General features: G+C 49.7%; 3 protein-coding genes across 10 annotated transcripts; 1 reads left to right on the top strand and 2 right to left on the bottom strand.

Moving 5' to 3' along the window:
- Positions 1 to 1,405: 1,405 nt before the first annotated feature.
- Positions 1,406 to 14,519, bottom strand: LOC124473358 (prosaposin). Of its 2 annotated transcripts, XM_047028680.1 has the most exons (15): positions 14,387 to 14,519; positions 9,492 to 9,625; positions 9,334 to 9,408; positions 8,973 to 9,098; positions 6,845 to 7,036; positions 6,609 to 6,752; positions 6,302 to 6,358; positions 5,957 to 5,962; positions 4,993 to 5,226; positions 4,337 to 4,429; positions 4,014 to 4,197; positions 3,674 to 3,837; positions 3,470 to 3,550; positions 3,189 to 3,296; positions 1,406 to 2,404 (listed from the first exon to the last, which is right to left on the bottom strand). In XM_047028680.1, exons 1-15 carry the CDS (start codon positions 14,418 to 14,420, stop codon positions 2,369 to 2,371), a joined length of 1,668 nt encoding a protein of 555 aa, XP_046884636.1. In that variant the 5' UTR covers positions 14,421 to 14,519; the 3' UTR covers positions 1,406 to 2,368. The 2 variants fall into 2 exon arrangements, with proteins under 2 accessions (XP_046884636.1, XP_046884637.1); XM_047028681.1 differs by lacking the exon at positions 5,957 to 5,962.
- Positions 14,520 to 15,049: 530 nt separating this feature from the next.
- On the bottom strand, positions 15,050 to 15,868 carry mrps6 (mitochondrial ribosomal protein S6). The gene is made up of 2 exons (XM_047028682.1): positions 15,341 to 15,868; positions 15,050 to 15,165 (listed from the first exon to the last, which is right to left on the bottom strand). Exon 1 carries the CDS (start codon positions 15,700 to 15,702, stop codon positions 15,343 to 15,345), a length of 360 nt encoding a protein of 119 aa, XP_046884638.1. The 5' UTR covers positions 15,703 to 15,868; the 3' UTR covers positions 15,050 to 15,165; positions 15,341 to 15,342.
- Positions 15,869 to 16,067: 199 nt separating this feature from the next.
- nolc1 (nucleolar and coiled-body phosphoprotein 1) lies at positions 16,068 to 25,903 on the top strand. 7 transcript variants are annotated; one of them, XM_047028676.1, is made up of 15 exons: positions 16,069 to 16,231; positions 16,515 to 16,570; positions 16,905 to 17,044; positions 17,196 to 17,302; positions 18,313 to 18,445; positions 19,296 to 19,381; positions 19,683 to 19,842; positions 19,977 to 20,099; positions 20,427 to 20,516; positions 20,605 to 20,987; positions 21,120 to 21,381; positions 22,597 to 23,406; positions 23,772 to 23,905; positions 24,319 to 24,402; positions 24,625 to 25,903. In XM_047028676.1, the coding sequence occupies exons 1-15, from the start codon at positions 16,070 to 16,072 to the stop codon at positions 24,781 to 24,783; spliced, it is 2,889 nt and encodes a 962-aa protein (XP_046884632.1). In that variant the 5' UTR covers position 16,069; the 3' UTR covers positions 24,784 to 25,903. The 7 variants fall into 7 exon arrangements, with proteins under 7 accessions (XP_046884633.1, XP_046884632.1, XP_046884634.1 ...); XM_047028678.1 differs by having other exon boundaries at positions 16,070 to 16,231; positions 20,605 to 20,841; positions 21,226 to 21,381; XM_047028679.1 differs by having other exon boundaries at positions 16,070 to 16,231; positions 20,605 to 20,855; positions 21,240 to 21,381.
- Positions 25,904 to 26,679: the final 776 nt, after the last annotated feature.

Raw genomic sequence — 26,679 nt, 5'->3', positions numbered from 1 at the left:
CATCCCGTTCGAGTCCATCGAAAACTATTTATTAAATGGTCTACTTTTTCCTGTGAAAGCAAACTGTTTCACCTTTGGCCTGGTTCAGACAAAATCTGAATTTCCGCAATCTGAATTTGAATTTCCGCAATCTGAATTTCAAGAATCTGAATTCCTGCAATCTGAATTTTAGAATGTTTTATTTTTGGATCAAAATAATTCAAGGGATGTGGATGGTTGGTCGTCCCCGTCCCATTTGAGGCTCCACCACAGCATCCAGCCGTTCCAGGACTGAAGAGAGGTTTACTATGGCAACCTCATTAATGTGTACGTCTGTGACGGCAGAGTATGCAGCCAAGCTCTCTGTGACTTGTTCTACTCGGTCACGGGCATCAGACTCAGATATATTATTAGTTTCTACCAGCTCAGCTAATTCTATCAGTGTCTGCACAATTTGAGGGAGCGCCATGATCTGTGATGCGTCCTCTAAAGACCCGGCAATTCAATCAATTTCCCGGCACATTTGTCATGTAATGCAATGCGTATGTGCACACCGCCCCCTACCGAACAAGATGGGTAGCTCGGTCAGCAGGGAGCTGAAGAAGAGCGGCTACTGACGTCACTCTACTGCGCCGCTCAGAATGCATTTTCGTTTTCGAATTATGGGCAGTTCTTTGCGGGCAGAACATGAAAATGAAAATGCAATGTCCGCTCAGTACTAATCAGTACTAATTTGATTTATGAGTCAAATAATGCAGCCACATTCTTAAAATGAAAATGCATTTCTGGAAATACATTTGAATTTGAATTGTGGTCACGATTTTGCAGCCACGTTCTTAAAATGAAAATGCATTTCTGGAAATGCATTTGAATTTGAATTGTGGTCACGATTTTGCAGCCACGTTCTTGAAAATGAAAATGCAATTCTGGAAATGCATTTGAATTTGAATTGTGGTCACGATTTTGCAGCCACGTTCTTAAAATGAAAATGCATTTCTGGAAATGCATTTTCATTTTCAAATTTTACATTTCAAATTGAATTTTGGTATCTATTTTCTGGGGCATATTTTGAAAATTAAATTTCAAATGTCTTTTTCGTTTTCATTTTAATTAAGGGAAAGAATGAGCAGTCTTAAAGAAGAAAATGAAAATGCAAATAGGATGATTGAATACTAATTTGATTTATGAGTCAAATAATGCAGCCACATTCTTAAAATGAAAATGCATTTCTGGAAATGCATTTTCATTTGAATTTTGGTCACGATTTGCTTCCATATACTAAAGCCCAACTGCTGATTTCTTGGAACAATTGTGCCCTCTGTTGGTAAAATGTCATTATCCAAAACTGTTTACAATTTCATTCATATCGCAGTAGAGACATAAAATGAATTAAGAAATTCGTCATTTCACAAATCACAAAACCACGTTTTTCGAAAATGAAATTACATTTATTCCACCAGAAACCAAAATACAGAAATTCTGAACACAAAACTCACACCAAGTCGGATTTAGGACGATTTTATTTCATTTGTTAAAGACTTAGATCACCTGACAAATTGGCTCAAGATATGAATCTGTGGGTGTCAGAACACAAGAAGCTATAAATCACAAACAGGACAGAGTGAGGATCCAGCCAGGGGAGCCAGTGCTGAGGGTCTACCCTCCGGTGCTGAGGGGGTCACATGTACCCTCCCTCTCCCTCACCTCAGTTAAAACAGAACAGTTTTGACAAAACAGATCAACTTGTATTAAGATAAGTCTAGTTTAAAAACAAATGTGTCTGAAACTGTTGGGAAGAGAGAGTGGTTCTGGGTGGATGACGAGTTGCTGCAGGATACTGAACTAAGCAGGAAGCCTAGCAGCCTGCCTCTCAACCCCATCAGAGTATCTGAGCTCCTCCTTCCAACCCATCTGCACCTTAGCATCCTGGAAGCCACATGTGAAACCATAGCTAGAGAAAGTTACTGTACACAAACAAAACACCCATTAGAGAGACTCATTACAGTACAACTAATAGATACACAAATCTGCTTTTTTTTTTTTTTGGATTGGGTTGGGTTGCCCAACCTGCCGTTGTAACTAAAACAAACTGACCCAAACTTGGGCCAAAACAAACCCTGGTCCTACCTGCCCCTGTCCTGGGAGAAAACATCTATTTGGCCACCAGACACCTCCGCCCCCCCCGTCACACACACACACTTCTCCCTCAACTGAAATCTCCTGGTCAGTTTCACTGTCCCAAAAACATAATTTGCAGTCGGCTTTAGAAGATTTTTAAAAAAAAATTAAAAAGAAAACGATTTAAAAGTGGAAAGCAGCGTTACAGTATTTCTCCCTAATTGTCCTCCAGGTCCGAGTGGCCTGGTTGTGCTCCTGGCCGAGCCACCCTCTACACCCACACGTGGCGCTTGCAGTGGTTCACCGCCTGGGAGGGGGGAGGAGACAAGGACGGAGGGTTAGAGAGAACGTCCAGGGACAAGAACCAAGCGCTGGTGAGTCCCAACACATGGGTCTTCATGTAGTGCACACTGGTCCAACAGTCCCCTGATGTGAATATGAATCCAGTCTAGGACAACGCCTCTTAGCCCAGCAGTCAGGGCAGGTACTTGGGAGGCAGGACTGAATGTACATCAGTGGTCAGTACTGTGCTGACCCAGGTAAGTATGAATAAATCAGTCACTTATCAGGGTTCCTAAACCCTGCTCAGAGAAACATCCTCCTGTATGTTTACACTCCAACCCTGCTCCTGGAGAGATACCCTCCTGTAAGGTTACACTACTACCCTGCTCCTGGAGAGATACCCTCCTGTAAGGTCACACTACTACCCTGCTCCTGGAGAGATACCCTCCTGTAAGGTCACACTACTACCCTGCTCCTGGAGAGATACCCTCCTGTAAGGTTACACTACTACCCCAGCTGTATTGATTAATATGATTACGCAAACCTGTTTCTAATAAGGAGATACTTGATGAACAGATCTGTTTCTTCCACCTGGTGTGTGATGTTGTGTCTCACTACAGGGTATCGATACAGATCTGTCCTCACAGGTGCCCCATCGCAACAGGCTACAGTGCAGCAGTTTGGAAACCCGCTCTGACTGGTCCTACACAGCCCACAGGGCGAATGAACACAGCCCTTTTTTAAAAGGTCTGTGGTGGAATGCAAGGCCGTGGTGTGTACTCCAGGCCTGTAGGGCGCGCTGTACTCACATTGCAGCGCGTGGCCGTCTCCATGTTCTTACACCAGAAGGCTGGACCCCAGCTGCACTGCTCCACACCCAGCAGGCGCTGCACTGCCTCTGGACACGCTCCCACCTTCTGGCTCACACACACACACGATCAACCACCATGACTTCTTGTTTAAATCATGTTAGATCTTTCGGTCAGAACCATATGTAGAATGGCATGGCCTGTTACACATCTAAACTTATCATGTAATTGAAAAAGGAAGAGCAGTGAAGCTGCACTGCCTGAAGAGGGGAAGTCCTCACCATGCAGACGAAGTCTGGGTCCAACATCTGGAGCAGCAACTGCACCAGCATGGGCTCGTACTGCTCCACCAGCTGGTCACACTAGGGGGCAGCAGACAGATGTTAACGCTCCCAAGTTGTCGTATGACTAACAAACCAAACACGACCACCCTTACGAGCCTAAACACCAACACAACCCCACCACCCCTTCCTCCTCCTCCTCACCTCGCTGCGGACAGACTCGGGCAGGAAGCTGCAGACCTTCCTGACGGCGTCCGTGATCTGGGCCTCGGTGGCGTTCTGCTCGAGGATGCCGTCCACGTAGCGGACGGCCATCTTGCACACGTCACAGTAGCCGCCTGACTGGAAGCGGGCCTGCTCCATCGCCGCTGTGGACGGGGTCACAAAGGTCAACGTGTGGGACAGGAACATTCCGTGTACGTCACAGCACGTGCCTCAACGACAACCGCGTGGCATGTCGTTTCGTGAGAGAGAAAGCCTCAGGTTGAGCCATTAACGGTGACGAATGAACCGTGTTGTGTGCGTGGCGGTGTGGGGAGCGTACGGATGTAGGCGCGGCTGGCGTCCTTGCACAGCCCCAGCACGGTGCACACGGTCTTGGGGTCGGCCTGCTGCACCAGCAGCTCGATGATGGCCTGGCCGTACGCCTCGATCAGGTCCCGGCACTGAGCCGACAGGGAGGAGGGCAGCACGGAGCACACCTTCTCCACCGCGTGGATCACGTCCGCCTGGGGCACGAGCAGGGGGAGCCAAACCCAGGTGTGTTAGGATGGAATGGACCAGAACATCTATGAGATGACAGTCTCCAGGTCTGAAGGGTGGGTGTGTGTGTGTGTGTGTGTGTGAGAGAGTGAGTGTGTGTGTTACCTCTGTGGTCTCATCCTCCAGGGTGTCCTCGATCTCCTTCATCACAAACTCACAGATGGCGCACTGGGGGGAGTCCCGGACACGCACCATGTTCTAGAACACACGTTGCCCACCGTTAGCACGTTCTAGAACACATGCTACACACTCTTAGCATGTTTTAGATCATACCAAGTGTTCTGGAACAGTTCAATAAACACTAGGTTGACAAGACCACAGCCAGAGACCACCAACAAACTAGCTCCTCCCTGGCAGGACCTGTAGAAAGCTGAAATCATGTCTTCTGCAAAATCACGTTCTGTTCGGGGTGAGCATCGGTCAGTGGTTGGAGCATTTGACTGCAGATCTAGAAGGTTTAATAGCATTACTGGATTTCTGGGAGCCTTAAACTAAGCCAGGGTGGCCAATCCTGGTCCTCGAGGGCCACTGTCCTGCATGTTTTAGATTGTTTCCCTGCTCCAGCACACCTCATTCAAATGAATGGGTCGTTATCAAGCTCTGTGGAAGCCGGGGGTAGCGACCATTCATTTGAATCAGGTGTGCTGGAGCAGGGAAACGCCTAAAACATGCAGGACGGTGGCCCTTGAGGACCAGGATTGGCCACCCCTGAACTAAGCCCTGCACACACACACACAAGGTTCACTCTGTGCCTGACTGACCTTGCCATGCTTGGGAACGTCCACCTTGGTAGCAGGGATCATCTGGGCGGAGGGCACCACCTGGGCGGAGGGCACCACCTGGGCGGAGGGCACCACCTGGGCGGAGGGCACCACCTGGGCGGAGGGCACCACCTGGGCGGAGGGCACCACCTGGGCTGCCACCAGGGTCATCATGGGCACAGACCTCTTCATGGCGGTACAGAAACCCACACGGGCACAGATGTCCTTGGGTTGCTATGGAGACGAGGAGAGTCAGGTACTGGGGGGGGGGGGGGGGGGGGGGGGGGATCTGGACGAGCCCTTCCATGCTGTTAGGGCTGCTATGAGTATGACCTCTGACCTCCACATGCATGCCCTAATCCCACATCACTGCGTGCATGTCCTCCACATCCATCTACATGCATGGACCCATCTGGCAGATGGCCACAGAATGCTTCCAGAGGTGAAGGCATGCAGGTTCCCTCACTGCCCAGAACTTCAACCTCAACCCGGGTTCAAACTCCCCCCGCTAAACCTTTAGCCGGGTTTGAATCCCCCAGCTTATCCTTTTCCCTAGGTTCAAACCCCCTAGCTAAACCTTTAGCCGGGTTCAAATCCCCCAGGTGTCCAGAGTTTAGAGCAGAGGACAATATGACCCCGTTAGGCCCACAGAGGACCGTTTATCGGGCATGCTGGGAAATGTAGTGCACTGTCCAGCAGTCATTCAGAATGACACCAACAGGGACACAGCTACACAAACCCCTCATGTTCAGACAAGCCACACTGCGCAAAGTTACGGACGCCACCAGCTCAACTGACTAGTGCATGCACTTGTACGGCCGCAGGGATCAAGTTCAATTTAAATCAGACAGGAGGACAGACGGGTGAGTAGCTAGACGACAGACAGGTGAGTGGCTAGACAGGTGAGTAGCTGGAGGACAGACAGGTGCTAAGAGGGAGGCTACAGATGAGCACACGGACCTACCTGTTCCTGGGAGGAGCACACACACCCAGACAGCCCACAGCGGGGGGGGGGGGGGGGGGGGGGGGAGGGGCAGAGCAGGAAGGAACGGAGGAGGGGAAAAGAAGAAACAAAAAGAACTGATTAAAGATGTGAATGGTGCCAGCAGGCGAGGTGGACCGTTAGACCTGCCGATCCTCCCTGGAGCTTTGACTCGGACCGTCATGGCCGCTGGAGGAAGCAGTCAGGGAGGTGGAGTTGAGCGCAAAGGGAAACTATGACCCCCTGACAGAGCCAGGCTGCCTGGGAGGGGGAGGAGGAAGAGGGAAGAGGAGGAGAGGGAAGAGGAGGAGAGGGAAGAGGACTCACCATGGACATGAGCTGCTGCACCACCAGAGGAGCGTACTGGCTGACGTACTGCTTACACTGCAACAGGAGAACAGTCAGATACCATTATTAAAACACACACACCAGGGGTCTGTTCCTTAAAGCAAGTCCACCAAATAAACCAGGCTAATGTTAGTTGCTTTCCCCGACATAAGCCTGGCGTATTTAGTAACCCTCGCTTCATGGAACAGGGTCCAGGTCCGAAAACAAAGCAGACAGTCACACGCAATCAAACGCTCCACGAGCATGGGGCAAAGCCCCCACAAGACACACACGCACACACACACACCAGGTCAGAGATGCCGGGCCCCAGCAGGTCACACTGGCTCTCAATCTGCTCGATGAGACTGTCGACGAAGGTGGAGTTGGTCTTGGCCTGCTGCTGGGTGTCGGTCAGGAACTGCACACAGTCCTGGCACACGTCCCCGTTCTCCTGTACGCACATACGGTCACACGAGTCAATGCTGGCTGCAGCCGTGCGCTGGGGGGGAGGGGGGGACTGCTCCAGGGTGCGGGGGTCGTTACCTGTGAGGGGGCCTCCTTCTGGGGGGCCTCCTTCTGGGGGTAGAGCAGCTGGGGCACGTTGAGGAGGAAGGGGAGGTCCACCTGGGGGAGGTCCATCTGGGGGATGTCGTTGGTCTGGATCTGGAGCTCAGCCATGGCCGACTGCAGAGAGCGGCACAGACCCATGGCTCCACACACCACGTTAGGGTCGTCCTGCAACACACACACACTATCATTCCCAAGTCCATACATTTGGTCCACATACTTCAGTCATTGCCTTGTATTCTTTTCTGTATTCGACAGGCCATTACTACAAACAGGGTGACAGTGAGGTCCATAGAGGGCGCCGAGCACCAGCTGTCTGTAGCGGAGCCAGAGAGAGAGGAACCCAGACAGCTCAGATCTGACGGAGGATGTCGAGGGGACAGAGACTGCTCTGTCCTCTCTCCTTCCTGGGAGACAGCTGCCTTCAATGGAGTCCATTCAGATCCCCTCACAGCAACTCTGCCCTCTTTGTGTGTGTGTGTGTCTAAGACAGTCTTCGTAGAGGACTAATATGCTTTAATATGTTTCTGAAGCAGCTCTGAGTTCAGCTGTACTGTGGAGAGACCCAGGTGTTCAGGGTGGTGTTATACAGACCCAGGTGTGTGTTCGGGGTGGTGTTATAGAGGCCCAGGTGTGTGTTCAGGGTGGTGTTTTAGACCCAGGTGTGTGTTCGGGGTGGTGTTATAGAGGCCCAGGTGTGTGTTCGGGGTGGTGTTATAGAGGCCCAGGTGTGTGTTCAGGGTGGTGTTATAGAGGCCCAGGTGTGTGTTCAGGGTGGTGTTATAGACCCAGGTGTGTGTTCAGGGTGGTGTTATAGACCCAGGTGTGTGTTCAGGGTGGTGTTATAGACCCAGGTGTGTGTTCAGGGTGGTGTTATAGACCCAGGTGTGTGTTCAGGGTGGTGTTATAGACCCAGGTGTGTGTTCAGGGTGGTGTTATAGAGGCCCGGGTGTGTTCAGGGTGGTGTTATAGACCCAGGTATGTGTTCAGGGTGGTGTTATAGACCCAGGTGTGTGTTCAGGGTGGTGTTATAGACCCAGGTGTGTGTTCAGGGTGGTGTTATAGAGGCCCGGGTGTGTTCAGGGTGGTGTTATAGAGGCCCGGGTGTGTTCAGGGTGGTGTTATAGACCCAGGTGTGTGTTCAGGGTGGTGTTATAGAGGCCCGGGTGTGTTCAGGGTGGTGTTAGAGGCCCAGGTGTGTGTTCAGGGTGGTGTTATAGAGGCCCGGGTGTGTTCAGGGTGGTGTTATAGAGGCCCGGGTGTGTTCAGGGTGGTGTTAGAGGCCCAGGTGTGTGTTCAGGGTGGTGTTATAGAGGCCCGGGTGTGTTCAGGGTGGTGTTAGAGGCCCAGGTGTGTGTTCAGGGTGGTGTTATAGAGGCCCGGGTGTGTTCAGGGTGGTGTTATAGAGGCCCGGGTGTGTTCAGGGTGGTGTTAGAGGCCCAGGTGTGTGTTCAGGGTGGTGTTATAGAGGCCCGGGTGTGTTCAGGGTGGTGTTATAGAGGCCCGGGTGTGTTCAGGGTGGTGTTAGAGGCCCAGGTGTGTTCAGGGTGGTGTTATAGAGGCCCGGGTGTGTTCAGGGTGGTGTTATAGAGGCCCGGGTGTGTTCAGGGTGGTGTTAGAGGCCCAGGTGTGTGTTCAGGGTGGTGTTATAGAGGCCCGGGTGTGTTCAGGGTGGTGTTATAGAGGCCCGGGTGTGTTCAGGGTGGTGTTATAGACCCAGGTGTGTGTTCAGGGTGGTGTTATAGAGGCCCGGGTGTGTTCAGGGTGGTGTTATAGACCCAGGTGTGTGTTCAGGGTGGTGTTATAGAGGCCCGGGTGTGTTCAGGGTGGTGTTATAGAGGCCCGGGTGTGTGTTCAGGGTGGTGTTATAGAGGCCCGGGTGTGTTCAGGGTGGTGTTATAGAGGCCCGGGTGTGTTCAGGGTGGTGTTATAGACCCAGGTGTGTGTTCAGGGTGGTGTTATAGAGGCCCGGGTGTGTTCAGGGTGGTGTTATAGAGGCCCAGGTGTGTTCAGGGTGGTGTTAGAGGCCCAGGTGTGTTCAGGGTGGTGTTATAGACCCAGGTGTGTTCAGGGTGGTGTTAGAGGCCCAGGTGTGTGCTCCTACCAGCTCTCCTGTGATGATGCTGATGAGGACGGGGTAGTAGCTGTCTACCATCTCCTTACACTCCGCAGACAGACCCTGATCTGGGATCAGCTGGCAAGCCTTCTCCATGTAGCCCAGGATCTCAGACTGGCGAGAGGAGTACGAACACACACACACGTCTAAATGCTCGAATGGCACCCTTGGTAGCCAATCAGAAACTGGTCTTTAATCTGAAGCTACAGTTAGATACTTTACACAAATAGGGAGGTCATCTATGAATATAAACTCAGATGTCCATCACAGGTCTTAAAAACACCCATCTCTGATGACATCATCAGACGCAGCCCTCACCTCTGATGACATCATCAGACGCAGCCCTCACCTCAGTTTTGTTGTCCTTCAGAAGCTGCTCCACCACAACCAGCACCTCCTTACACAGGTCACATGGCACCGATTTCTGACACGGGACACAAAATATAGTGAGCAACAAAAACCTGGGTAACAGACACACACAGACAGACACAGGCGGCTGGTGCTCACCATCTGAGGCTGGCTCCACACGTTCTTCTGGCAGTGTGCCACCGCTCCACAGAGGGAGGCCGTCTTCACGTTCTGACACCAGTAGGGGGCGCCGCGAGCACACTGCTCTGTACCCAGGAGAGGGGTGGCCACAGCTGTGAGATAGAGAGCAGTCAGTTACACATTTAGAGAGAGAGCGAGCAGTGTTACACATGCAGAGAGAGAGCGAGCAGTGAGACATGCTAATGGGCTCCGTGCTTCATCATGGTATCTGGCTCCTGTGTAACACTGTCATCCGTCACATGTCACGACAAAGCATTCTGTGACTACAGGGTTATCTGATCTTTGCTAACCAGTTAAACCTGTTGGACCTACATAAATTCTGTGGGTACACAATTCTGTAACACAAAATAAGCTGAGGCCTAGAGGATTCAGATGTCGTCCAGTAGGGATGGGACGTATGGCACTGACGCATCGATGCTTGTGTCGCAAAACCAATACGCACAGTTTCGAAAAAGTGTTTTGGAGCTTGTATCAAATTACGAAACCACGTGACAGATGACGTTCAATGCTTCAAACGTCACGAACTGGTTCGAAGTTTTGCCGCTCTTCTGAACCAGAGCCATGGAAGGAACGAAGCCACCGCTTCTTGTTAAAGACAAATCTCACATTGTCAGAGAAGCAGCACCAGGCATCGCTAGAGTTTCTTCCATCAGTCATTATTATTTAGCCAAATCCGTATAGTAATAATTATAAATCCGTGCATTTGTGTTGTGTTATTTTATTGAAATGAAACGTAACATGATAGGACTAGGTAGGTCTATACAGTGCCCAGAAAACAAATGTTGATGATTCGTCAACATTGTCAACAGTAATAATAATTTGTAAAAATAAAGTTCCCCCAGTTCACAATAGACCTACATATCACAAATGTTAAGAAACAATCGGTGTTATCTAGTTTAATTGATATAAAGACCATATCGTATAAAGTCCGTCCACCCGCAACAAACAGTATTGATTTCTTCGGTGGTGTAGTTGGTTAAAGCATTGTACGCCAACATATTGTTAACGGAATCTGGAATCCTGGGTTCGCGCCCCAATGCAGGGACCCTCGTACGACGTTCTTTAACTTTTACTGTGAGAAAATGACATAATTCTAAAGGCCTACGGATGTATCACAACATTTTAATGTGTGAGAACTAATATCAGATCAAAATGAACACATGTAGCCTTAATTAAATATTGAATAACGTAGGGTAGTCTACCGTCGGAGACAACCACTACGCCTCATTCGGCCAGTTTAAGCGGCTGCTAGATGACGCTGTTCATTTTCAATGCGCCGATAGTTCGGCTCTTTGGGCCGGCACAATCCGGAAGAAACCACCAAAGCTTCACAAGGCATCGTTCGCCCATCCCTATCGTCCAGTCATGTGATCTGCTTTAGCCAATGACCCATCTGGTCTGTCAGGGCTGGACTAGGAGGGGAATACCTGACCGAATCACTTCCTCATCACGGCCTAGCTGACTCATGCTGCTGCAGAGCCTGTTCACACCACGTATCAATACACCACTGTGGAACGACTTGAGCTACTCCAAAACAAAACACTCAAATCTGTTAAAGACGGCAAGAATGAACGTTTAGCTCTCAAAGACCTGAGTGTTTTGTAATCACTTGAGTGCAAAAGCACTCAAATCCTGTTAGATGGCATTCCCAATCCCCTGTCATACACCTGCTGTGAACATCCTGTTCCCATCGAACACCCAGGGTACAGAGTCCCAGAACCAGGAGCAAGCCTGCCCAATCACAGCCATCTGACCAGGCAGGGACAACGTCTCCAGCCTGGGACACAGTCATCCATCTAGCCAGGGACATTGTACATTTAGTCATTTAGCAGACGCTCTTATCCAGAGCGACTTACAGTAAGTATAGGGACATTCCCCCGAGGCAAGGAGGGTGAAGTGCCTTGCCCAAGGAGACAAGGTCTTTGGCACAGCCGGGAATCGAACCAACAACCTTCTGATTAATAGCCCGGCTCCCTAACCGCTCAGCCATCTGACCCCCAGGGACCCCTGGAGGGACAGGACAGTCTCTCCAGCCATCCATGTAGCCAGGGACAGAGTAGGCTTTTCTGTTCAGTCAGGCCAGTTGTTATTATTATGTATTTATTCTTTACAGGCCTCAACAGACCCGATTTAGAACATTCTACAGCTCACCTTTAAACAAGTCCAGGTGAGAAGCAACAGGACTGTCTGGGGTGACAAGCTGCATGCGTGTCAAATCAAAACCAACTTTTCAGACAATGGGCCTTTCTGTAGCTCCAGTAGTGGTTACAGAATAACAGAAATGGGTTGTTCTCAGTTCCCCAATGTTGTCATGCCGATGTGAACTAGTTAGAGAGTACATTATAAAAGGCAGCACTGCCTTTTATACCCCCCCTCCCCAAAAGAAATACCTGCAGGATTACTGCAGCCCTGTTACATGTGAGAAAATGTGTTCATTGTCCATACACTTGGGTATACAGTAACTGCTTACATTACAGGCTTTTGAAACAGACCTTTAGACGATTATGAAGGGGAATCAAGTAATGGGATATTGTGTTTCTCATGAAGGGGAAGTTGGGTCCAGACAGGCTCTGCTGACAGCTCTCTGAACTCCACTTCTGTCCTCTCTGCGTCTGTGGGTTCTTCCTCCTCTTGAGGGTTTAGGTTAGCTAAAGGTTCAGACCTGTGGGCATCTGTGAAGCCCTCTGTGACCTTGAATGTAAAAGAGGGCTCTGAAATGTATCTGACTGAATGTGAAAGTGTAACCAACACAGGAGCAGGGCGTGGCTTGTACAGCCTACAGCACAGTCTCCGTACCAGTCTGTGGACTGTAGTCCGTCAGTAGACTCAGTCAAAGAATAATTCATCTTCATGTGATTAAAAGCACACAGTAGAAAAAAAGAGGTTGGTTCAGCTAGAGTGAATTGAAATGCAGAGCAGGTCATCTGGGTGATCACCAGTGACGCACACACGCAGCTGGACTGTGGCTGAGGGGGCCGGGATGATAGCAGACTGGGAGAGCAGATAGGCCTGGACAGCGACAGCCTCACTCAGCCTCACTCAGCCTCACTCAGCCTCACTCAGCCTCACTCAGCCTCACTCAGCCTCACTCAGCCTCACTAGTCTTGTGATCTTTCTCACTGTGTGGGAGTGAATAATCCATTTCTGCTCTCACAGGAATGCTACACTGTAGTCATGGCCCTGCTCCCTTCCCAATCTCCACTGTTGTTGTTTGACTAGCAGTCATGTGATCCAACTGTTGTTGCTCAATGACTCCCAGCGTCCAGGACAGGTTTCTGCAGCGTCCCGTCTTCCTATGACTAAGCAGAAACTGGCAAATAGTACACACAGAAACCCACAAACTAGACGTTCTGTTACACTGTAAAAGTAGGTCATCAGTATGGGGTTTTAGTGGCAGTTAAGCACAGTCAGGCCAGTCTAATGTACAGCATCGAGCTGAAGCCCATCTGACAGCATGGGATGAACCATCCCAGTCACCCCTCAGTCAGGAATGAACCATCCCAGTCACCCCTCAGTCAGGAATGAACCATCCCAGTCACCCCTCAGTCAGGAATGAACCATCCCAGTCATCCCACAGGCAGGAATGAACCATCCCAGTCATCCCACAGGCAGGACTGAACCATCCCAGTCATCCCTCAGTCCCTCAGTCAAGGCATCAGTGCTCTCCTGTCCCCTGGACCTGCTTCTGCACCTCAGAAGGTTTCACAGTCACAAGCTGAGCATAAGCTGACCTCAATGAAAACATGTCAAGCAGAGTCTTCCACAGGAAATAAAAAGCTGTACAAGGTATCTTCCATTAGAGGAACTGATACCTAGACAATCCCAATGTGGAAGTAAAAAATATATAAATATATTGTTCCTCTGAAAGTATGCAAACCAAGCAATAATCAAGCACAGTTTGTAGAATAGAAACATCATGCCATGCATGACTGGTTTATAGCTGCCATCAGCAAGTTCTGATCTAGGATGACAAAAGCAATGGTCACCATTGAATGGTGGCCTGTAAGATCGTTTATTTTCCATCAATTTATAACCAACCGGTGTCAAATATTCTCAAGGAGGAAAGGAAATTATTTAAAAAAACAACTGTGAGCTTTGTTCAACCAGTAACAGGTAATCCAGAACTCAAATCAAGAGGGGAAGTAAAACCAACTGTTCTCCCCTCCAAGTCGAACTAGCAACCCATCTCAAACTGCCCTGGGGACGGGAGTATAAAGTAACTAAACATTGTGATACAAGATTAAATATTTCGTTACTGAAGCTCCACAATTCAAGGATACGTGTTGGTAATGTGTTATTTGATTTTATACAAGCCGCGTTACAGAATGGCTGGGTGTGTGTACTGGTATTGTTGACTTATTTATCAAACGCAAATAATAATAAAACAAAAAATAAATAAATGTACATTTCTTGCCATCTATAACCACAACCTACTTTAGTTAGTCTCACAAATAAAGTGGATTTAACTAGAACAATTTGTTTCGAGACTGTCTGGTTAGGTAGGCTACAATAAACATTAGCTACAACTAGCTAAGATTAGCATTTCAAGCTACGCAGTTCGTCGAGATTTTAGGAAAGGTCGCAGTTCACCGTTCAAGTTCTAATATAATATTTCCTCACAGTGTTAAAATGTGGAGGTTTGTGAAGGATTATTTTATTAAAATCTGAGTATATTGGTTAAATTAGTCTAGCATGACTGTTCTTCCGACAACAGCCAGAATGAACGCCAAGAGCACTGCTGTCGTTTCATAATACCATGTTTTAAAGTCTCAGTCCATAAGCTAAAGAATTAGTACGGCATTTAATTCGTTAAGAGACCGTCTGCTTCGTTAGCAATATTTGTACTAGGTTACCTGACGAGACGAAAAGGAGGGCAAAAACCAGCATGACTCCACCGTTCTGTTCGTCCTCTTTAGAATGCTTGAAAGTTTACCGACGACGTTGTTTTCCTAACACTGCAATGCAGGGCTGCGGCCTTGTGTTATATTCATGGCTCATCATCAGGTGACTCTGTTCTGTTCCAGACATGTGACGAGACTCGGCTCTACGTTCTCGTAGCCTGCGTGGTTTATCAATTAGGCCTTCACGACACTCCACTGATGACTGCCTATAATTTCCACAATGAAAGTATTCTTTATATTATTATGGACCTTTTTTATTGTTATGTATTAAATATTGCCTTTTCTTATTACAATACACTCGTTTGTTGTATTCAGGTTAGTCTGGAATTTCCCAACGGATAGTTGAATTATTTATTTATATATAACCTACATATATGACTATCACTGTCATTACATTTTATTTACTCACATACAGTCTCTTAACTTTGCATGTCACAACTAGCAGTCAGTAACCTATACTAAACAGCTTTTCATGATTCCGACCAAAAGCTCAGTCGGCAAATAATCACATAGGTGGCTTCTTTGACATTTCTTAACACAGATGTTAGAGTCAGCATAGCTTGTCAGGCACATGACAAGGGGTGGATAGAAGTCTGCAACGTAGGCAACAAACAGTCTGTACAAAAGTGTCGTTTATTACATCAGTTAGATAGATAATGATACATAAACAGACTCGACGACAGTGTAGATCAGCACACTTGAGGGGAGAGGGCTCTTCTGCATAGGACGCACTGTGGAGACAAAACAACAGTGATTAGCTACAGTAGACCAATCAGGACACATGTCAATAACTCCATTGCATCAGTAGCCATTTAAAGATAATGGGATTAAATGATGATTGTTTTAATGTTCAAAGGAATCAGGAATCAACTGTATGCGACATCTCCCATTACGTCCATGGCTTACACTCAGTTGCGGACCGTGTCATCGAGCATGGGAGCAGATGTCCCACAACAATGTTCATGGGAGGTCTCCGTTTCATTCTTCAAGACAGTGGGTCGTATAACGTCCACGTCTCGATGTAAATGATTGAGCAACCCCGGGATGATGGCGGGAGCAGCGTGGAAATCGAGTAAAAAGTACCCGCCACGCGCGTGGCGCTCGTTGTGTTTAGATATATTGTAGGGAAGCAATCTCTCGCCAAGGTTCTCTAGACCTCTCACAATAGCTCCCCGCTCCATCAAAGTCTCCACTGTCCGCCGCAGAGTCGCCGCTGTTTCGGGCCTCTGCATTGCTTTAACAATAAGGGCAAGTTCGTAACGTGGCATTGTTCTAATATTTTAAATGAACGTCCAATAAAAATGACATAAATGATCAATCTGGTCGAATAGTTCCGGTTAGAGATTCGCTCATTCCATTTTACGGCTTCGGGACATCACCAAGGACTTTTTTCGTACCATGTTATGACATGAGGCAAGGGAGGAAGTACAGAACGCATTCATGACGTAAAATACATGAGACAAACTGAAAAATATGTAAGGATTTATATACGTTGATAAATACGCAATTATTACCGCTAAAAATATTTTAATAATATTTAGTAAGGTAAACCTAAACAAAAATGGACAACCATTATCTCTTAATGATCAATAAAACGTTGGACCACCTGCAAACGGCCTTATTGTGCGCCAGGTAATGAACTCACATGTGACACTCGTCGAGTCTCTACAAACGTGCGTGGTGAAGATGGCGGCGCAGAATTCGGTGCCGAGTGATCTCTTTAAGCACGTTTATTCATTTCTATTAGAAAACAAGTTCACAAAAGCTGCGCAGCAATTTATCAAACAGGCCAAAGTGGTAAGTATCTCCTACCGTGAATCTATAGCTCTCACACAGCTTATCTCTTCACCATTAGTTATCAATTGCTGCTGGCGAATATGGCGAGCTTCCTTGCTAGTTGGCAATGTAGGCCAACCTTGCTGTGGCAACACGTGTCGATAACCAACCTAGAATCAATGCTAATGTTTGATAGCTAAACGCTTCCTTGCAAACGCCTGTTTCAGTGTTGAATAGTTGTGGTTTGTATGGAGTATCCCCGTGGAGTCATTAACACATGCTATGTCCATTTCTCTCACATCAGAACCCGCTGGAGAACAATGATGAAAGTCTGGAAGACATTTTCAACTTCTGGGTGAAGTGAGTATCCTGCCATTCTCCTTTTGATTTCTCTTGGTTAAAAAGATTAAACCCTTCTATCATTAAGGGGGGAGGCATTCTTAAGTTATGGTTGTGATCACCTGCAGAACTACCTTTTATTTAATGTTTGAATGCCGCTGTTTTGACCGTTTGATAATCGTATAATATGCTTGCAAGTGTTGTGTGCAACCCCCAGAGCAGTACCACATGTGACTAGGATGCCTTCAGTCTCATTGTGACTCGTAGTGCAAGATTTGGCCCAATCTATTACAAGACATGCGTCCCCCTTAAACCAGTCCTCCTAGATGTGATAGTAATGTTTGTGACTTTCTAGGTCTCCTGAAGCTAAAAAGCGGAAAGCTCTCACCAGCGATGCAGGAGGCCCGTCAGCCAAGAAGACCAAGACCTCCGCTGAGAGCTCGAGCAGCGATGAGAGCAGCGAGGAGGAGGAGGCGGCCAAGGCTGCTCCTGCAGGTAGTTACTGGACCCCTGTGACCCCCTCAGTTCATCTGCTATTATCTGAATCATTCACATGCTTGTGTGTTCACCAAGTATACTTAATATTACTAAAGCTGTCACCTGCATCGTCTGGAAGCAGGTCTTAAATTCTCCTCTTGTCTCTCAGCCACTAAGACTGCTCCAGCGAAGACTCCTCCAGCTAAGGTGGCCACAGCAGCAAAGCCAGCAGAGTCCAGCAGCAGCGAGGACTCTGAAGACGAGCCTCCAGCTAAGGTAGCTAGGAGACCACTCCTCCTATAGCTAGTACCTCTCCTCCTGGAGCTGGGAGACCCCTCTCCTCCTGTAGCTGGGAGACCCCTCTCCTCCTGTAGCTGGGAGACCCCTCTCCTGTAGCTGGGAGACCCCTCTCCTCCTGTAGCTGGGAGACCCCTCTCCTGTAGCTGGGAGACCCCTCTCCTCCTGTAGCTGGGAGACCCCTCTCCTCATGTAGCTGGGAGACCCCTCTCCTCATGTAGCTGGGAGACCCCTCTCCTCATGTAGCTGGGAGACCCCTCTCCTCATGTAGCTGGGAGACCCCTCTCCTCCTGTAGCTGGGAGACCCCTCTCCTCCTGGAGCTGGGAGACCCCTCTCCTCCTGGAGCTGGGAGACCCCTCTCCTCCTGGAGCTGGGAGACCCCTCTCCTCCTGTAGCTGGGAGACCCCTCTCCTGTAGCTGGGAGACCCCTCTCCTCCTGTAGCTGGGAGACCCCTCTCCTCCTGGAGCTGGGAGACCCCTCTCCTCCTGTAGCTGGGAGACCCCTCTCCTCCTGTAGCTGGGAGACCCCTCTCCTCCTGGAGCTGGGAGACCCCTCTCCTCCTGGAGCTGGGAGACCCCTCTCCTCCTGGAGCTGGGAGACCCCTCTCCTCCTGGAGCTGGGAGACCCCTCTCCTCACAGTTGCTAACAGGTACAAGTAGCAGTTAATATGTGCTTATGCAAAGTTATAACGGGCTTGTTGTAAGCATGTTTTATCGTCCTCACAACTTGCATCAATGAAAAAACTTAGGTCAGTAATTCGTATTGCGCTGTAACAAAACAAAAGGGTGCAACCAATTCAGGTGCAGCTGTTACCAACTGAGAAAGTTGAGATGTTGTGGTAGCACATGCCAAGTTAGTCTGGAGTCCTGCTACTCAGCCATGTAAGATGTCACCATCGAGCAGGAGGTAACTTTCGTGGAGATCTCAACCTGGATTTCTGCATTTCCTGATCTTGTCTCACTGGTATAAACCCTTGTGTGTTGACAGAAACCTGCAGTGGTCAAGGCCCCAGCAAAGGCCCCAGCAAAGGCAGGGCTGGCAGTGGGAGGCAGGAAGAAAGATTCCAGCTCCAGCAGTGAGGAGTCTGACTCTGAGAAGGAGCAGCCTGTTGCAGCAGCCAGTAAGTTCTGGGAACCACACGCATGTTCAGAGCAGCCAGTAAGTCCTGAGAACCACACGCATGTTCAGAGCAGCCAGTAAGTCCTGAGAACCACACCATGTTCAGAGCAGCCCGTAAGTCCTGAGAACCACACCATGTTCAGAGTAGCCAGTAAGTCCTGAGAACCACACGCATGTTCAGAGCAGCCAGTAAGTCCTGAGAACCACACGCATGTTCAGAGCAGCCAGTAAGTCCTGAGAACCACACCATGTTCAGAGCAGCCACTAAGTCCTGAGAACCACACGCATGTTCAGAGCAGCCAGTAAGTCCTGAGAACCACACGCATGTTCAGAGCAGCCAGTAAGTCCTGAGAACCACACCATGTTCAGAGCAGCCAGTAAGTCCTGAGAACCACACGCATGTTCAGAGCAGCCAGTAAGTCCTGAGAACCACACCATGTTCAGAGCAGCCAGTAAGTCCTGAGAACCACACCATGTTCAGAGCAGCCAGTAAGTCCTGAGAACCACACGCATGTTCAGAGCAGCCAGTAAGTCCTGAGAACCACACCATGTTCAGAGCAGCCAGTAAGTCCTGAGAACCACACGCATGTTCAGAGCAGCCAGTAAGTCCTGAGAACCACACCATGTTCAGAGCAGCCAGTAAGTCCTGAGAACCACACGCATGTTCAGAGCAGCCAGTAAGTCCTGAGAACCACACGCATGTTCAGAGCAGCCAGTAAGTCCTGAGAACCACACCATGTTCAGAGAACACACATCAGTGGGGTTCGGGGGTTCAGCAGAGGGGGGTGTGTGTTTGGGGTGGCTGCCTGCTGGTCCTCGTCCCTGGGTGACTGTGTTCCCTGGTGTCTCAGAAGGACCAGCCCCCACCCCCAAGGCCGCTCAGCAGCAGGAGAGCAGCAGTGAAGACAGCTCCAGCGAGGAAGAGACGCCTGCCAAGGTACCAGAGACCCCCCCGCTGTTCCCCTCTCTACCAGTCTTGCTCTCTCCTCATTTCAATCTCTCCCCCTCCATCTCATTCTTCCCTTTCTCCCCCCCCCCCTCTGTCTAGTCTCCCTTCCTCTTTCTCTCTGCTTGTGGTGCGGAGCTGTCTGTAGGCTCGGGCGTCACCCAGCTATACAACCTGTTAAGTCTAGTCATGAAGGAACACCACTGCCCATGGGGTGGTAGTAGGACATGGTCCAGCTGTAGAGGGGTTTTCTGCTCTGAAGACTGATGCTAGCTTCTCCTCCTCTCTGCAGGCCCCAGCCAAGGCTGCGGTCAAAGCCCCCCCAGCCAAGGCTGCAGTCAAAGCCCCCCCAGCCAAGGCTGCAGCCAAGGCTGCCCCTGCAGATGAGTCCAGCAGTGAAGACTCTTCCTCTGAGGAAGATAAGGCTCCTCCCTGCAAAAAGCCCAAAGCTGGTAAGGCTCCTCCCTGCAAAAAGCCCAAAGCTGGTAAGGGATGTGTGTGTGTCCCAAGTTCAATCACACCTGAACACTTCCCATTTAAGAACTGACAGCTTTGATGCTGATGCCCCGTGTTTGTGTCTCTGTAGGAACGTACAGCGCTGTCCCTCCCCCCGCCGCCAAGAAAGCCCCCAGCAAGGCCCCCGCCCCCAGCAAGGCCCAGGACAGCTCCTCAGAGAGCAGTAGCGATGAGGAGGAAGTGAAGACTGCAGGTAAGGGCCTGTCGCAGTCCTCCCCAGAGGACGTCTCCGCAGGCCTGGAGACAAAGCAGCCTGCACTAACATGGAGGCCGCTCTCACTAGCCAATCAGGAGGTCGAAATGGATCTTTATTTATTGAGCACACCTGTTACTGTTTTATAAACTTCCTCTCAGGAGTCCTGTGTATGGGGGTGTTAAGGTGGTGGGCGGTTGGGAGGTAGGGTAGGGTAGGGGATGTGGAGGGTGATGTGTTGGGGGGTAGGGGATGAGGAGGTTGTAAGTAAGGGGTAGACTTGGTTCTCTGGCTCTCCCAGAGGTCTGACTGCCTCACACCATTCAGGTAAACCTGCCCCTGTGAAGACGCCCCCAGCCACACCTGTCGCCCCGAAACCTGCCGCCAAGAAGCCAGAGTCCAGCTCCGATAGCTCAGGTAGGAGCTTGCTGGTCAGATACACTCTCAACCTGCTGGAGAGAAAATCACACCGTTCATACAAGCTCATCTGTTGTTCCTCCCCCAGACTCAAGTTCGGATGAGGAGACCCCAGCTAAAGCGACCCCAGCTAAAGCGACCCCAGCTAAAGCGACCCCAGCTAAAGCGACCCCAGCTAAAGCGACCCCAGCTAAAGTTGCCCCACCGAAGGTGTCCAAGGCTGCTGCAGCAGAGGAGAGTTCTTCATCTTCCAGCTCCGAGGAGGAAGAGGAGGCCAAGAAGCCGGCAGCGAAATCTACCCCAGCTAAAGTTACCCCAGCTAAAGTTGCCCCACCGAAGGTGTCCAAGGCTGCCGCAGCAGAGGAGAGTTCTTCATCTTCCAGCTCCGATGAGGAGGAAGAGGAGGCCAAGAAGCCGGCAGCGAAATCTACCCCAGCTAAAGTTACCCCAGCTAAAGTTGCCCCACCGAAGGTGTCCAAGGCTGCCGCAGCAGAGGAGAGTTCTTCATCTTCCAGCTCCGATGAGGAGGAAGAGGAGGCCAAGAAGCCGGCAGCGAAATCTACCCCAGCTAAAGTTACCCCAGCTAAAGTTGCCCCACCGAAGGTGACTTCTGCTAAGGCTGCCGCAGCAGAGGAAAGTTCTTCGTCATCCAGCTCCGAGGAGGAAGAGGAGGCCAAGAAGCCGGCAGCGAAATCTACCCCAGCTAAAGTTGCCCCACCGAAGGTGACTTCTGCTAAGGCTGCCACAGCAGAGGAGAGTTCTTCATCTTCCAGCTCCGAGGATGAAGAGGAGGCCAAGAAGCCGGCAGCTAAAGCAACGCCAGCCAAGACCCCTCCTGCAAAGAAGGCAGAGTCCTCAAGCTCGGGTGAGTCAAAAACACAGTTAACAGCTTCCTAGAGAGTAGAAGGATATGTGATAGTTGGCAGGGATAAAACCAGATGAGACATTCTACGACCCAGATGAGACCTGTCAGAAGACCATCGTGGTTCAGTTTCCTGGCTCTGCATGTCTCCTTTTTAACATGGACATGCAGTCTTGGAGGCGACATGAGGATATACTGGCCATAGAGCTGCTGTCAGTTAAAGCTGACACACTGGTTTGGGGGTCATACCTCATTGTTAGTTTTTGACTGCACATCAAGAGGTCCCAGGCCCTTGTATGCTGTTAAAAATAGTGTGGTTTTCGACCAAACTGAGATTGACTGACTCGGCTAGATAACTCCTACTGCTTTACCAGACCACACACACAGCTAGCTAGCTAACTACATTTAGTCATTTAGCAGACGCTCTTATCCAGAGAGACTTACAGTAAGTAAAGGGACATTTCCCCCCGAGGCAAGTATGGTGAAGTGCCTTGCCCAAGGACACAACGTCATTTGGCACGGACGGGAATCGAACCAGCGACTTTCTGATTATTAGCCCTAGCCGCTAAGCCACCTTACTAACTCCTACTACAGTACCAGACCACACATAGCTAGCTAGCTAACTCCTACTGCTGTACCAGACCACACACAGCTAGCTAGCTAACTCCTACTGCTGTACCAGACCACACACAGCTAGCTAGCTAACTCCTACTGCTGTACCAGACCACACACAGCTAGCTAGCTAACTCCTACTGCTGTACCAGACCACACACAGCTAGCTAGCTAACTCCTACTGCTGTACCAGACCACACACAGCTAGCTAGCTAACTCCTACTGCTGTACCAGACCACACACAGCTAGCTAGCTAACTCCTACTGCTGTACCAGACCACACACAGCTAGCTAGCTAACTCCTATGTTCCATTACACACACACTTCTAGCTAGCCTACTGCAAAAACTGGGGGAGACGTAGTGGTGGCTGTGTAATTAATATACAGTATGACAACAGTATTGTGCCTTGCTGTTAGCAAACATACTAATTAAGCTTCTGGTTTCTTTAGAGTTCTGTCCTCAGGAGAACTCAGATCTGTAAATTGGCCATTTTAAACTGATAATGATTGTTATTGATCAGTATAAACCAAACGAATGGTCATATTGTGTCGGTCACATCGCCCAGCTGTAACGTCTGCAAACATTGTTGTCCTCCTGTATTCCCAGACTCTGACAGCAGCTCAGAGGACGAGGCCCCCGTTAAACCGGTCACCCCCACGCCCACCCCGGCGGCCACCCCCAGACCCACCCTGGCCAAGGCTGCTGCAGCGAGAAGCTCCGAATCTGACGACTCGTCTGATGAGGAAGAGCAGCCAGCCAAGACCAAGGCTCCCGCCCCCACCACCTCCAAGCCAGCCTCCAAACCAGCCTCCAAGCCAGCCACCCCTGTGAGCAAACCTGCGGCAGCAGAGGAGAGCAGCTCTGACTCCTCCTCCGAGGAAGAGGAGGAGCCTATGAAGCCCAAGACCGTTGTGGCCAAGCCAGCCTCTAAACCAGCCAAGCCAGCCTCTAAACCAGCCGCCAAGAGCCCCGCCCCCACCAGCAAGGCAGCTCCTGAGTCCAGCAGCGAGTCTGACAGCTCCAGCGACGAAGAGCAGAAAACCACTGCAGCTCCCCCCCCCAAACCGACCCCTGCCCCCACCAAGACCCCTGTCAAGACGGCAGACAGCTCCTCCTCTGACGATTCCTCCGACTCGGAGACGGAAGCCCCTCCCGCAAAGCCTGCTCTGACCAACGGGAAGGCAGCAACGCCCAAAGCCGCCGCCAAGGCTGCCGCCAAGCCTGCAGAGTCGTCCTCCAGCGACGACAGCTCCTCGGAGGAAGAGGAGGCCCCCAGTAAAACAGTTAAAGCTGCCCCCACCTCCAAGACGACTCCTGCCCCCCCTCCCAAAGCCAAGGAGGACAGCAGCAGCTCATCGGAGGAGGAGGTGGCTAAGGGTAAAACCACCCCAGCAGCAGTGACGCCAACCACAAACGGTAGGAGGGAGTGGGTGAATTAAAGGGTATAGGTCAGTGGTAGAACATTTGACTACAGCTCAAGAGAGGCTCCCCCTCCCTGTGTGGAACCCTTCATTTTTACCAGGCGGGTTGGCTAATCGGACATTCATGTTCCATGAACAACCAGCCAAGACTAAATGCTTCCTGTGGAATTCTGTAGTCCATAAATCCTCCTGCCCCTCACACGTCCCATTAGCTAAAGTTCAAGCTTGTTTGTTTTATGTCCTTTGTTTTTTCATGTTTATTGCCCTTTGGAGCATGCCTCAGTTTCACACTGGCTATTTTTACTGCTCCAGCAGGGCGGCTGCAGAGTTTAAAACAAACACTTCCTTCTGTCTCCACAGGAACAAAAGTCAAGAGAAAAAAGGACGAAGACTCTTCTGACAGCGAGGAGGAGGAGGCAGAAGTGACGACTCCAAAGAGCAAGAAAAATAAAGTCCCTAAGACGCCACAGACCTTTCCCAAAGTCAAGCCAAAGGTGAGGAGTGTGTGGATGAAGCCTGGAGCTCCGAGTGAGACCAGAACCTCCTGGTGCTGCTGGGTGCAGAGCTAACACAGCTGTAACATTCTTCAGCTCTAGCCTCCTGGTGCTGCTGGGTGCAGAGCTAACACAGCTGTAACATGCTTCAGCCAGCTAATTATTAGAATCAGGTGTGCTAGATTAGTGTTGGAGCAAAGCCTACAGGCAGGTATCTCTCCAGGAACCTGCCCTTCAGTCTTTAACCAAAGCATGGCTTGGATACATGGGTGTATATGATGTGTGGTGGTTTGTTGAATGCTAACTAGTGAGTTATGCATGTCTTTTCTCTGTATGGCCCATAGGGACTAGGCACTGCAGGACTCTGACTAAACGCATTCTCTGTCTTGTGTGTCTCCCTGTGTTCTCTAAAGACTGCCAATGTACCTTTCCGTAGAATAAGAGAGGAGGATGTTGAGGTGGATCACCGTCTGGCAGACAACTCGTTTGACGCCAAGGTCAGTTCACCTCCCCGACATAAAGAAACCTCTTCACTGACTCAGCAAAAAAAACATCCCGCCACGAGAACAACTCCCCCTCAGCGCATCTCTGCGTCTGCTCACCCATCACTATCACTTCCTAGCATTCTAAACGTTAAGACTCCATACAGTAACTTCCTGTTGTGATGCAAGGTTGACCCGAGGTTTACAAAGCTGACATACCTGTTTGTTGTCCGTTAGATGGGCGCTAACGGCGACTGGGGCCAGAAGGCCAACGATGTCTTGCGGTTCACCAAGGGCAAGTCCTTCCGCCACGAGAAGACCAAGAAGAAGCGTGGCAGCTACCGAGGGGGCGCCATCTCCACCACCATCAACTCCATCAAGTTTGACAGTGACTGAAGTTCTCACCAACCCTCCCTGGCCCCCTGGCCCCCTGGTCTACCAGGGATGTCCCCCAAGCCCTGACACCTCCATCTCTTCCTCCACCCACTGATAACTTGCTCCCCACCCCACATCTCCCAGCAGCAGCATCCTGACTGAGGCACTGAACTCTTGTGCTGAGCTAACAGCAAGCTAGCTTAACGGCTACATGTAGTCAACCAAGCTACTAGCCATCTTAGCTAATGGCTAGCTTGTGGCTACATTTAGCAGAGCTGGCTAGTCTTGATTGATATCTATGCTGCTGTCCTGACTAGTGGTGTGACAGAGATGTTACAGGGGAGGTGTCTGCTCCTCTGTGCCTAACTATGAACGCATCAACAAGGGTAACGTCTTGTAAGGGTAATGTCCTTCGAGGGGTAATGTCTTGAAGTCCTTATGACTGTAGTTATGTCGTATGGCCACCAGGTGGCTCTTGGTGTCACCTTTACCTTATTGTTTGCTGTTAAATTCTGCATCCATTTCTCATGGCCCTTTCTGCATTGGTTTGTTAGTTTAACATGCGCTTTATCATGAGTGTTTTTCATTAGCAATTACAAATGAATTGTTGCATTTTATTTGTTTATCAACCTTTTGCATCTTCAGCCTCTCGAAGGGATGGTTTGATTTTCTTGTGAATGACAGATTTGAAAGGCTTTGTGTTTTATATAGAGTGTGGCTGGTCCGGTTGATATTCATATAACCCCGAAGACTAACCAGCCACGCTAGTGTTTCCCTTTAGTATAAATAAGGTGTCAGCGTCTCTGTTTTTACATTACTAATCTCCTGGTTCTCATTCCGATAGTTTATGGAAATATTGAAGTAGTGTTCCATGCCCTCCGGATGCTCGTACCACCTTGTATGTCAGACCGCAGGTGTGACGCCCCTCCTCCCTGCTGCAGAGGGACCGCCCCCTGGTGGTCCCCAGCGTCCGTGCGAGGGGACCGAGTCCGTCCGTCCCCCCAGGCCGTCATCACACCCACCTCTGGATCTTTACATGTAGTCAGTTTTAACTTACTGTTTCATCTCAACTGTACCCCTGTGGACTATGGTTTCAGTTGTTTTTCTTACTGAGTCTGAACGGAATAAAGCCTTGACCGATCTGCTGTGTTGGGTGATTTTCCTCTGGAGCTGATGGGATGATGTATCAGTCAGGTGACCAGTCAGGTGACTAGGGGCTCTGCTTTTGAGATCCCCCCTGTGGTGGAAAGTTTAGAATCGTTAAACTGAATGTAATTCAAACTGATCATTAACGGCACAACCATTACATCAACAAAACCGTTTTTGACACAAATAAGACGATAACACAACCACCTGGCCATATATCAGATGGGATATTAAGTCGTGTCTCACAAGTTCTGATGCCCAACCGATTCTCAGCGCTGATATTTAAAGGAGTGTTCCCACGATGGATTGGTCACTAAAGTGACAAACCTCAGGTCTGGTTCCCTCCTTAGTCTAAACTTGCTCCACAAGGGTCACTGTCTTCACCAAGGTCGGAGGTGACATCGCTTGATCCACTCAATATACGTGTCACAAAAGTCCTCGCTATGATCAACTAATCAATAGTATGGCTCCATCCTGACTTGCAGGTTAAAGGTTACACCTATCATTTCTACACGAATCAGTGTCTATTGTTTCTCAGATTCCACAAGATCTACCCTTCACAGCTAAGATCCTAAAACTCCAGGAGATGAGATCCTAAAACAGGAGATGACCTGTGAGCGTTTGCCTTGCTTTCTCACAGACGTTCAAGACATTCTAATCCAACGTTAAAATACAACTCAGTTGTACAAACTGTTTTTGTTCCTTCATAACCCCACTCTAAAATCTTTAAATCCCCTGTGCTACACAACACTTTGAAGGCCCTGCTAAACA

Source organism: Hypomesus transpacificus, chromosome 11 (assembly GCF_021917145.1).
Source record: "Hypomesus transpacificus isolate Combined female chromosome 11, fHypTra1, whole genome shotgun sequence".
In the NCBI taxonomy this organism is placed as follows: Eukaryota; Metazoa; Chordata; class Actinopteri; order Osmeriformes; family Osmeridae; genus Hypomesus; species Hypomesus transpacificus.
The sequence above is the reverse complement of the archived record's forward strand: the minus strand, read 5'-3'. Positions and strand labels throughout refer to the sequence as shown.

Excerpts from the sequence above, each read along its gene's own strand:
- nolc1 (XM_047028673.1), top strand. The coding sequence starts at position 16,070 with ATGAACTCACATGTGACACTCGTCGAGTCTCTACAAACGTGCGTGGTG. Across the intron at positions 17,045-17,195 it reads GGCCAAGGCTGCTCCTGCAG|CCACTAAGACTGCTCCAGCG; the intron begins GTAGTTACTGGA and ends CTTGTCTCTCAG. Across the intron at positions 18,446-19,295 it reads GCAGCCTGTTGCAGCAGCCA|AAGGACCAGCCCCCACCCCC; the intron begins GTAAGTTCTGGG and ends CTGGTGTCTCAG.
- LOC124473358 (XM_047028680.1), bottom strand. The coding sequence starts at position 14,420 with ATGCTGGTTTTTGCCCTCCTTTTCGTCTCGTCAG. Across the intron at positions 9,626-14,386 it reads CCTCCTTTTCGTCTCGTCAG|CTGTGGCCACCCCTCTCCTG; the intron begins GTAACCTAGTAC and ends TCTATCTCACAG. Across the intron at positions 2,405-3,188 it reads AGACGGCCACGCGCTGCAAT|GCGGTGAACCACTGCAAGCG; the intron begins GTGAGTACAGCG and ends CCCCCCTCCCAG.
- mrps6 (XM_047028682.1), bottom strand. The coding sequence starts at position 15,702 with ATGCCACGTTACGAACTTGCCCTTATTGTTAAAGCAATGCAGAGGCCC.